General features: G+C 42.5%; 1 protein-coding gene across 1 annotated transcript; it reads right to left on the bottom strand.

Moving 5' to 3' along the window:
- Positions 1-2,027: 2,027 nt before the first annotated feature.
- LOC109888915 (calpain-9) lies at positions 2,028-11,954 on the bottom strand. Its single transcript, XM_020480069.2, has 19 exons — positions 11,612-11,954; positions 10,516-10,585; positions 10,129-10,247; positions 8,671-8,804; positions 8,244-8,412; positions 7,787-7,956; positions 7,596-7,673; positions 7,289-7,449; positions 6,831-6,988; positions 6,448-6,656; positions 6,196-6,232; positions 6,034-6,114; positions 5,257-5,314; positions 4,966-5,030; positions 3,347-3,415; positions 3,131-3,209; positions 2,776-2,892; positions 2,552-2,610; positions 2,028-2,411 (listed from the first exon to the last, which is right to left on the bottom strand). Exons 1-19 carry the CDS (start codon positions 11,780-11,782, stop codon positions 2,385-2,387), a joined length of 2,031 nt encoding a protein of 676 aa, XP_020335658.1. The 5' UTR covers positions 11,783-11,954; the 3' UTR covers positions 2,028-2,384.
- Positions 11,955-11,959: the final 5 nt, after the last annotated feature.

Genomic DNA, 11,959 nt, shown 5'->3' with positions numbered 1-11,959 from the left:
TTGGGCTAGGGGGTACAATATCACATTACACAAGGACCTTAAGGGACAGACATTTATAATTCTAACAGCTTTTTTGTTAGAGTATTTAATTGTCTTAAAATATAGTTCAATTTATTTTTGTAAGGTAAGAAAATGTTTTGTTTAGAAATGTACATTTGTGAATATGAAATGTGGCCAAAATAATGAAATTAATTACATAAAATTGTTTCAACTTATTTCTATCGTAGGTAAAGAATCCAAGCAGTACATCTCTCAACAATAGTGTCAAATCTTCATAAATGCGTTCAATTATAAATATACTGATGTCTTGCCACAGTTTCCTTACATGAATACAATGCCAAAAGGCACGATTTTAATTTTTCTTCAAGTTGTTCATATAGTGGTTGGCAGGATAATATTTATTAATAATTTTAAAGGAAACTTCATTAATTTAGTTAACAAGTAGGTATGTGTGTGGGAACATCCAAACTTTTTCCCCGACACATATCAATAAAACCGTTCCAATAAGGCGGTTACCTTTTGTGCGGGTAGGAGGACATGCTGTCAATAAGGTATGGATAGATACAACATACAACATCTCTGAAACTGGAAACACTTATCTCCCTCACTAGCTTTAAGCACCAACTGTCAGAGCAGCTCACAGATTACTGCACCTGTACATAGCCCACCTATAATTTAGCCCAAACAACTACCTCTTTCCCAACTGTATTTAATTTTTATTTATTTATTTATTTTGCTCCTTTGCACCCCATTATTTTTTTATTTCTACTTTGCACATTCTTCCATTGCAAAACTACCATTCCAGTATTTTACTTGCTATATTGTATTTACTTTGCCATCATGGCCTTTTTTGCCTTTACCTCCCTTCTCACCTCACATTGTATATAGACTTGTTTATACTGCATTATTGACTGTATGTTTGTTTTTACTCCATGTGTAACTCTGTGTCGTTTTATCTGTCGAACTGCTTTGCTTTATCTTGGCCAGGTCGCAATTGTAAATGAGAACTTGTTCTCAACTTGCCTACCTGGTTAAATAAAGGTAAAATAAAAATAAATAAAAATAAAAATAAATACTGCTGAAACAAGGTTCAAATCGCTATGTTGTTGAATGGACCAAATGAGAAACAAATCTTTCCTACAATGAGTCAACAGGATTAATGGAAGGTAGGTTCTGAGGGTCAGGTATTGATTGACACGTTCCTGAATAATAAAGCAAGGCAGTTAACCCACTGTTCCCCGGGCGCCGATGTTGATTAAGGCTAAATGCGGAAGACACATTTCAGTGGAATGCATTCAGTTGTTCAACTGGCTAGGTATCCCCCTTTCCCTAATACACGTGTTCCCCATCTTCCGTTGGTATAGCCCAGACGACCAAACTAATCGTTAATGAACAACAGGAATCGATGCCAAACACTGACGAAGCTGGGCCAATTGTACGCCGCCCTATGGGACTCTCAATCACCGCCGGTTGTGATACAGCCCGTTTTATTTATTAGCACAAAACATACAAAGCTTTTGTAGCGTGAGATGAGCAATAGCCAATGAGAGCTCGCCAAAGAATCCAGTGAGATGACTTTATTTCGCATCACCCATAACGTGTACTCTAGAGAAGGAGCGATGACTACTGTTAGTATACGTTTGTGCTTGCCTTTAATCAAAGCCACATTGTGAAATCGCTAAATCTCTGACGTTCACAAGCAATGTTATTCAATTCTAAATGTTGGCTAGATATTTCAACTCTGGCAAGCGTGAATGTCTGACAGAAAATATTTGAGGCTGCTTTGTGCCACAGCTCCTTCTAGCTACATTAAATCACATTGTTTTCTCGAGACAGCGTGGTATCGATAATCCTCAACACCAAGTGAAGAATCTTGCAGCGTGTGATATCAGAGCCCAAAATCAATATCGATTCATTGGAGATCCACCAAAATATTTGTTTAATTCCCTCTTACCATGCTGAGATACAGTATTCTACATTTTAATATTTTACGGAGAAATCTAAAGATCAGACACAAACAGCAGATATTACATTTATAATATATTTTAATTTGGTTTCATCCCAAACTGAGAAATCAACTGACACAGGGTGTCAACATGATGCAACGTTTATTTTTGGAGCATCTCTGTAAACAGAATTTAATACAAATTCTCCTGATTGTCAAATACAATGTGCATAAGATCCAAACTGTGGCACAATCATGTTGGTTTAGTTTTAAACAAAAGAGTGAATTCAAAACAGACAAAGGCATACAACATTAAAACATAGCTATTACTACATAGCATATGTTCCCAGCAGGAACGACTCGAGATTAGTGTATTTGCAAGCAACACATATTGCATCCCAAGCCTGTTATTTAACTTTGTTCTTCTGCTGGATCCTCTTCAGACATTCATGGAAAGAAGGAGGAACTGAAAAGACAAAAGTCATTTCATAATCAAAAGCAAATCATGTCTTGGTGGGCACATCACACCGGATGGACTTTACCGTGGAAACATATACACTTATTATACAAAATGTAATGTTCATATTATACACATTTTTATTATACCTGCAGTATGTTCATGTTGACCTGGCCTGTCTGGCCTTTGTCCAATGCTTGGAACACCCCTGGGGGAGGAGAAATGTATATATTTTTGTCAACAACCAACAGATTATTGGGTATGTCCAACAACTCCAAAGCATTAAACATCTTGAGTGTTTACTTGTTCCACAAAAATACAAGTTATTTGACCAGCTACATCCCATAAGGTGGTACAGTCCCTTGGTACTCACTGAACATATTTTCTAGGCGGATGATGCAGGTGAGGTAGTCATCAAAGTCGATATCGTAGTTCTCATCAGCGAACCTCAAGCCAAGCAGCTGGAGGAGCTTGGTGTTCAGATGCATGCCTTGGATGGTGGAGACAGAATGTTACTAGTTCGGCTCTGATTCACACCTCAAGTCACACATTTGCCTTCGTCTTTCTGGCCCCCTGAAATGTCTTCTTGAGAGAGCGTGGGAGTACTCACAGAGAAAGAGACCTTCAAGATCAAAGGCAGGATTCAACACTAGCATTCTACCATTGAGATATGACCTTCTATGCAGGCATTTTGTTCTAACCCTATGTACCACGCAGCAGTCTCTCACCTGCTGCTTTGAGAGCTATGCGGAGCTCATAGGAGGACATCTTCCCTGACCGGTCTGTGTCATAAGAAATGAAGAGCATCTGCAACCAACACCATAGACATCGTTACCACCTCCAATCCACACACATGTTCAATATTAAATTGCAGTCATAGGCTATTGTATAACAATGTATATGATATTGTAACTGACAGCAAAATGTAGTCCTGCTGTACTTACAATCCATTTCTTCATCTTTTCCCAGAAGACCTTGAACTCCTGGAACTCAAGCTGCCCTGAATTGTCAACCTGGATTGATCTGTCAAGGGAAGTAGCCTACATGACCAAAAGTGTGTGGACATGCTTGTCAAACATCTCATTCCAAAATCATGGGCATTAATATTGAGTTGGTCCCCACTTTGCTGCTATAACAGCCTCCACTCTTCTGGGAAGGCTTTCCACTCGATGTTGGAACATTGCTGCGGGGACTTGCTTACTTTCAGCTACAAGAGCATTAGTGAGGACGGGCACTGACGTTGGGCGATAAGGCCTGGCTCACAGTCGGCGTTCCAATTCTTCCCAAAGGTGTTCGATGGGGTTGAGGTCAGGGTTCTGTGCAAGCCAGTCAAGTTCTTCCACACCGATCTCGACAAAACATTTCTGTGTGGATCTCACTTTGTGCACAGGGGCATTGTCATGCTGAAACAGTAAAGGTCCATCCCAAACTGTTGCCACAAAGTTGGAAACACAAAATTGTCTAAAATGTAATTGTAGACTGTAGCATTAAGATTTCCCTTCACTGGAACTAAGAGTCCTAGCCCAAACCACGAAAAACAACCCCATTATTCCTCTTCCACCAAACCTAACAGTTGGCACTATGCATTCCGTCAGGTAGCGTTCTCTTGACATCCCCCAATCCACATTCATCCATCAGACTTTCCAGATGGTGAAGTGTAACAGTATAACTTTAGACCGTCCCCTCGCCCATACCCGGGCGCGAACCAGGGACCCTCTGCACACATCAACAACAGTCACCCACAAAGCATCGTTACCCATCGCTCCACAAAAGCCGCGGCCCTTGCAGAGCAAGGGGAACTACTACTTCAAGGTCTCAGAGCAAGTGACGTCACCGATTGAAACGCTATTAGCGCGAACCACCGCTAACTCACATCCGTTACAGAAGCATGATTCATCTTTCTAGAAAACGCCTTTCCACTGCCCCAGGGTCCAGTGGCGGCGAGCTTGACATCACTCCAGCCGATGTTTGGCATTGCGCATGGTGATCTTTGGCCTGTGTGCGGCTGCTCGACCATGGAAATTATTTTAATGAAACTCCTGATGAACAGTCATTGTGCTGACGTTGCTTCCAGAGGCAGTTTGGAACTCGGTAGTGAGTGTTGCAACCGAGGACAGACAATTTTTACACGCTTCAGCACTCGGCAATCCCGTTCTGTGAGCTTGTGTGACCTACCACTTCACGGCTGAGCCGTTGTTGCTCCTAGATGTTTCCACTTCACAATAACAGCACTTACAGTTGACCAAGGCAGCTCTAGCAGGGCAGAAATTTGATGAACTGACTTGCTGGAAAGGTGGCATCCTATGACAGTGAAAGTCACGGAGCTCTTCAGTAAGGCCATTCTACTTCCAATGTTTGTCTATGGAGATTGCATGACTGTGTGCTTGATTTTATACACCTGTCAGCAACTGTGTGGCTGAAATAGCCAAATCCCCTAATTTGAAGGAGTGTCCACATATTTTTGTATATATAGTGTATATTGTAAAAGAATGACTCCAATATTGATCACAATAATGCATTTTCCAAAGCCTCATTATAGGCGTTTAGGACAGGTAGAGGATACATCCATCAGGTTGATGATGCTGTGGCAGGTGTTGAGACTCAGACCATCAAACTTGATCTCTCTCCCTGAAGGAAGAGAGAGGAACATCATAACAAATCCTTAAAATAATCACAATAATATTATAAAATCTGTAATCACAGACCCAGAGTGTGAGTCTGCTTTAAAGAGTCAAGAGTCAACCTATGTGCGTGTGGACGTGTATTCAAATGACATTCGCTGAATTGCTCTTTATGCTAACGCCGGAGTTGTAATAACACACAATGGATGTGACTTTAGAGGAGGGCTGCTTACTCCTGCTAAGTACTCCATTCAACACCTGCTGAAGCTCCATGGCAGAGATGGCCTGGTCCTAAGGAGAAGACACAATAGACAAAATATGATATTCTGGCTATGACCAATGAGTGGCGCGCACGTTTCAAAGTTTATTCGCCACAGGACACAACAGGTGTAAACCAGTACAGTGAAATTCTTACGTTGAGAGCTCTTTCAGGCCAGTACCTTATTCAATGTAGGGGTACTGGAGTGGTTGAGGTGGGTTTATACATAAAAAGTGACTGGTAGTAGGATATACATGTAAACAGGGCTGAAAAGTGACTGGTAGCAGGAATATATAAATACATTGTGGTAATATATACATGTATAGAGGAGTAACAGTGACCAGCAGCAGAAATAGCTAGATACTAATGGAAATCAATAATCAATTAATCACAGCGTAAATGGTAGTAATAAATCGAATCACTAATCATTTTAGCAGCAGCGTAGGTGTGAGGGGGTGTGTGGCGTCAATAATGAGTTTTTGAGTAAGGCTGTATGCGAGCGTGTGCGCGTGTGAGTAAGAGTGACAGTGAAGGTGTGTGCGTGTCAGAGTGGGTAGAGTGTGTGGATCGTCTGTGGGAGTGGGATATTATAAGAGGGAGAGCAGTAGTTGTTAGCCATTTAACAGTCTTATGACCAGGGGGTACGACATTACTGTTTTCCTTCGACATGCTCATAGTATCTGAATCAGTGACATTGCCAGTTTAGCAGAAACAGCTCTCCTCATTTCTTATAATATTTTTACTTTCTTACCGAACCAGCAATCTTTTCAAACATTCTCCTCAGTCCCTTCTCCTCATCCGTCTCCTCCTCTGGTAGACTGGGCATTGGGGGCTGAGAGATACATCACAATACATCATCAACGGGAAGTAAAGAGCATTGCAGTTTTGTGGTATTCAATAGCAGAGTACTTACATCGGGCAAATCAGCATCTACTGTGTTTCCCATCTCCCTGTTGATGACAACATCCTGTGATTAGCTTTCTATCACATACATTAACTTGTCCAGCAAATCTTACATTGAATGACAATTTAGGCTACACGCAATATTTAAAGTCAAACAAATCTTAGTGTGGATTGGCTACAGCCATCAAGGGCTTTCCTTTAACCTATCTGCTTGAAACTAATACTGATTCACAGACAATACTCCCAAACGTAAATATCATACATGGTTCCAGCTGCCCTCTCTGAGAAGATGCGTATGATGAAGTCGGCCTCGTCATGGGGCTGGAAGGTGGTGGGCACCAGCAGGTAGTTTCCTGGAGGCAAAGTGAAGCGCTCGGAGATCTCCCTCACGTTGATGTAGGTCTTACTGCGAGCCTTGGACCCATTGTACCGGAAGAAGTCTTTCCCCAGATGGTCCTCATCTGCAGGGGCCTGAGGGAGAAGAGAGAGGGAGGGACATGTTTTTAGAGACCCTTCAAATTCTAATAGGGAACTTTGTGATGAACCACAATAACAGTAACTATAGGTAGCATGTACTAGGAAATTGAAAGGCAATGGATTCCTATTGTTTGTGCATGTGGTCTCTTTGCCTGTTGTCTCTCTAACCTCGTAAAGAGCAAAGCCGATGGTTTGCAGGTCCAGTCCCTCTTTCCTCAGCGCACGGCGGTTCTTCTGCATCAGAGCGATGACCACGCTGCACTTATCATTATTATCGTCAGCATGCAGCAGGGTCAGCTTGAACTGAGGGTTGGTCCAAAATGTATCTGGGGGAAAACAGGTTTAAATGGTTGTATTGTTGCTGGGCTGGAACAAAAGCCTACATACACTATCTGGCATTCCAGAATCAGTGTTGGTCACTTCTGGCACAGTGGATTCATCATAAAGATACAATTGCCATTCCTTTTATCTGAGTCATCAAACTTGTATGAACCAAGCTGACTGTCACATTACAAAGCTCAGATAGAAATGTACAGTGTAGAACATACATGTTCATCTCTCATGTAGAATAGGGAATCAAGTCAAGTCTATTTATTACATTTCGGTCTGCAACCTTGTCCTCTCACCTATGAAGTTCCTGCAGCCGCCTGCGGTGGAGCCACGGATCCAGTTGCCCTCGAACATGTTCACCTCCCACTTCCGCTTGGTTTCGTCCGTCAGAGAGTCCGGCGTCAGGTTGCAGATCTCTATCTTGTCGTAGTTGGCCTTGAAGTCCTCAAACTCCATCCTGAAATAAGCAACCATTTTGATTCAGAAAAGTCTTGTATACACGAGTGGTCCCCAAGCCACTGGAAAACCTATTGCTGTTGAACATGCGGGAAACTTTGATGCAGTGCCAGATGTAAAACTATTACAATCGCTGTTGTTACTAACCAGAATTCACCATCATCCATGGAGTTCTGAAGAATGCGTTTCTTCTCAGAACTGTCGATCACATTCCACTCCCTGGACCTGTAAGAGAGAGAACAGATGACAGAATAACCACTCTCCTATAATGCATAGTGTATGCTGGTTTTTATTCCTACTCATCTCAGCAACACCTGTTGGAAATTAACTGGACTCACTCATCACTCCAGGCACCGTTCCATTCCACCTGTCCCCAAGGGTTCCTGATCCGGATCAGCTTGACCTTTTTCCCTCTGTAGTTAACCTCCTCAAGGCCTGTGATGGAGTAGGCGTGTCCCTTCACCAGTCCTGAAGCTGTCTGGGCCTCTGACTCAGCAGAGCTGGTGATCTGGAGAGAAGAAAAAACAGAAATTGTATCAGCCACAAAAGACCAGGACTATGTCTCTCAAACCTGGACCCATATTCACAAAGTGTCTCATAGTAGTAGGAGTGCAGATCTAGGATCAGGTTCACCCTGTTTATATTATCTATATTATATTCATCTTATTCAAAACAAAAACTGATCCTATATCTGACCACCACTCCTATTCTGAGAAGCTTTGGAAATACGGGACCTGGTGTCTAAGGACCACATGTATAATGGTCTTTCATTGAAACTGGTCTGGAGGCCCTTACGTCGATAGAGCAGCCCATCATTGAGCCTCTGTCGTAGGCCTTCTTCATGATGTTGAACAGGTCAGTTGGAGCACTTTTGGTCTCGTACGTCTCCCCCACGCCGCCGGTGAAGTCCTCCATGGCCTCCAGGGTAGAGCCTCCCTTCAGGGACTCATAGCTCCCGTTCAACCTGACAGGACAAGGAATGGGTTAACTAGAGATATAATTGGCATCAAATAGCAGGCATCTGAAAATGAATCCAAGCTTTGCGGAGTGTCTGCATGCATTTGGTGAAAAATTGGTTACAATCATCCAATACTCATGTTTTACATGAACTACACACTATCAAGCAAACGTGACGATAAGTGACAATAGTTGTACAAAACACCTATTTGAGTTTGCATAAATGTTATACCTGTACTTTTCAAAGTTTACAAGTTAAACATACTTGGCATAGGCCTTCTCCAGCAGTGCGCTCCAAAACTCGTTGTTGGAGGCAGAGTGGAGCAGCACCAGGCGGTTCCTCACAGCAGGCAGTCGGTCATCCACCACCACGTCCAGCCATCTGTTGTGCTGCCAGAACTGGAGGAGAGAGACTATACTTAAGCAATAAGGCCCGAGATGGTGAGGTATAAGGCCAATATACCACGGCTAAGGGCTGTATCCAGGCACGGCGCAACGCGAAGTTCAGGGCTCGAACCACCCAGTTTATAATTACGGATGACTTCCTTTAACTAAAGAATTGTGTAATCACTGATGTCAATACAGTCAGTACTATGTACAGTGGGAAGAAAAAGGATGTGAACCCTTTGGAATTACCTGGATTTCTGCAGATATTGGTCATAACATTTTCTGATCTTCCTCTAAGTCACAACAATAGACAAACAGCCTGCTTAAACTAATAACACGCAAACAATTAATTGTTAATGTCTATTGAACACACCGTGTAAATATTCACAGTGCAGGTTGGAAAAAATATGTGAACCCTTGGATTTAATAACAGGTTGACCCTCCTTTGGCAGCAATAACCTCAAACAAACATTTTCTGTAGTTGCGGATCAGACCTGCACAACGGTCAGTGGCTTTTTCCATGGTGTCCTCCCATGAACACCATTCTTGTATCGTAGACTCGTCAACAGAGATGTTAGCATCTTCCAGAGATTTCTGTAAGTCTTTAGCTGACACTCTAGGATTCTTCTTAACCTCATTGAGCATTCTGTGCTGTGCTCTTGCAGTCAACTTTGCAGGACGGCCACTCCTAGGGAGAGTAGCAACAGTGATGAAATTTCTCCATTTATAGACAATTTGTCTTACTGTGGACTGACTTTTAGAAATACTTTTGTAACCCTTTCCAGCTTCATGCATGGCAACATTTCTTAATCTTAGGTCTTCTGAGATCTCTTTTGTTCGTGGCATGTTTAGCCAACTCAAATTCTAAGAGTTTTTTATTGGGCAGGGCAGCTCTAATCAATATCTCCAATCTCGCCTCATTGATTCGACTCCAGGTTAGTTGACACCCGACTCCAATTAGCTTCTGGAGAAGTCATTAGCCTAGGGGTTCACATACTTTTTCCCAACCTACACTGTGAATGCTTAAATGATGTATTCAATATAGACAAGAAAAACACAATAATTTGTGTGTTATTAGTATAAGCACACTGTGTTTGTCTGTTGTTGTGACTTAAATGAAGATCAGATCAAATTGTATGTCAAATTAATTCAGAAATCCAGATAATTCCAAATGGTTTACATAATTGTTACAGTGGCAAGAAAAAGTAACATTTAAGACTCTGTGAATATTCTGTGAATATTCATTCTGTGAATAATGTAATATTGTCATATAGATAAAATGCAATGTTCTGTCAATAAAAGTTGATAGTGGGCGATTTTTTGTGGGCGATTCTACCTGGAAGTGGAAGATGCCAGCGTAGCTGCGGTCAAAGCCCTGGTCGTTGGGCACCACTCTGGCCAGGGTCTCCTTATGGAGGGTCAGAGAGGCAATGGCTGCCAGGAGCCAGCAGTCCCCTGGGTGACACAGACAGTGACAGACAGAGAGAGAGAGATTTAGTGAGTCAGGACCTACACACTGAAAGCCATGGACATAACCCCCCATCTTAGCTGTCGTATGTGATGCTAGAGTCTAAGTTTTAAATTCAATGCCCGGGGGCCTTTTCAGGCCGGCAATCTGCTTTCTTGTGGTCCCCAGACAAATATCTCATTGTTATTTCTAGTGTTTGGATATGGATGTATGATATACGATTTGTATCATATAAGAAGCATTATGTATACAAACCTAGTGCTCCTTGACATATGTCTGTCCTGTCAGCCCCACCGACTATGAATTCGGGATTCTCGCAAAGTTCCTGTAAAAGAATAGGAGCAGGTGTAAGAGGCTTAGTGACAGTGGAGAAACAGGTTTAAACGGAGATGGGGTTAGGAGTGACTCTGCCGCCTCGGGTAGGTGTGTTCACATTCCTGGCGTCTTAATCAGTCCCCAGTCACTGGAACGCAGAAACACAGAGAGGCGGTACAGGTATTCATTCACAAGGGTCACCCGAGAGAAAAATGTGTAAGGATCATAAATAGAATCTTAGTTGGATCTTTCCCATTTTAGTATCTAATGTTACAGGGAGAGATGGTTTTCTTGGAGGTTTGAGGTATGCTAGTTTTAATGGTTGATCACCGATCTTATTCGTTACACACTGCTGTATCAACCTTGGCAAGGCACTCACTCTCAATGGCAGTGTATGGTCAGCGGTATGTATTGAAATGCACAGTGTGAAAGTTGTTGTGGATATACAATGAGTGAAAACTGGCTAGCGTAAACTCCTAAGATTAGCTAACCTCTGAGCACATAACCACCACTCCCAGCAAAGTCAACAGAGAGAAAACATTCAATGCATGCTTCAAGGCTACATTCCAGAAGACTGTGCCCTACACGTGAGACAGGCATGTACAGCATCTCTAGCTTCATTTGTGTACATAGGACATTTTAAAGTTCCAAGTTTCAAGACATGAACACTGCAGAAAGGGAATTCGATATTAGCCAAATAAAAGTATCAGCTAATACATTACTTTCTTACAGTACTGGCTTTAAAGGGATGGTTGGATAAAAGCTTGTCATCAACGGACAGAACTGGCCAGGTCATGAGGTTTGATATAATGTGAACAAGGTAAATATAAGGATTATAGTCTTCTGTACTTTAACATTGTAGTGTCTTGCCTTCAGATCAAATTAGCACAATCTACCTACAACAGAGACCCCACCCAGGCCATTCCTTCTCAATGATCAACTACAAATAATCTAATTACACTGTAATTACCACTAATTACTGTATTTGTCACATTAGCGCCCTCGTAGACGACCATTTGTACTATAGCTTACATACCCCAGGCCTCTTCCATTCAAAGTTGATGGGCACGCTCTGGCTGTAGTAGAGGGATGAGTCGCAGGCAGGGAAGTCTGGGTCCTCAAACAGTTTCTTCTTCTGTAGACACTCCTGCCTCAGCTGCTCAAACGTCTTCCCATCCCCTTGGGTGCTGATCGACTTGGCGGGCATCTTGAGGGCTCAGACTAAAGGGGAAACTAGGGAGAGATGGAGAAGGATGGTGTGTGTGTGTGGGAGAGATGTCCCTTGTTTGTGAGCAGTGACAGAGACTGGGAGAGAGAGAGAGAGGGGCGTTGGTGTTTTGCCAGTCCTGTTTCTTTGATGTGTATGTGGTTTGGACGGAGTGAC

This window comes from Oncorhynchus kisutch, linkage group LG1, assembly GCF_002021735.2.
Source record: "Oncorhynchus kisutch isolate 150728-3 linkage group LG1, Okis_V2, whole genome shotgun sequence".
In the NCBI taxonomy this organism is placed as follows: Eukaryota; Metazoa; Chordata; class Actinopteri; order Salmoniformes; family Salmonidae; genus Oncorhynchus; species Oncorhynchus kisutch.
Note: the sequence above shows the minus strand (reverse complement) of the source record. Positions and strands in the feature narration are given on the sequence as shown.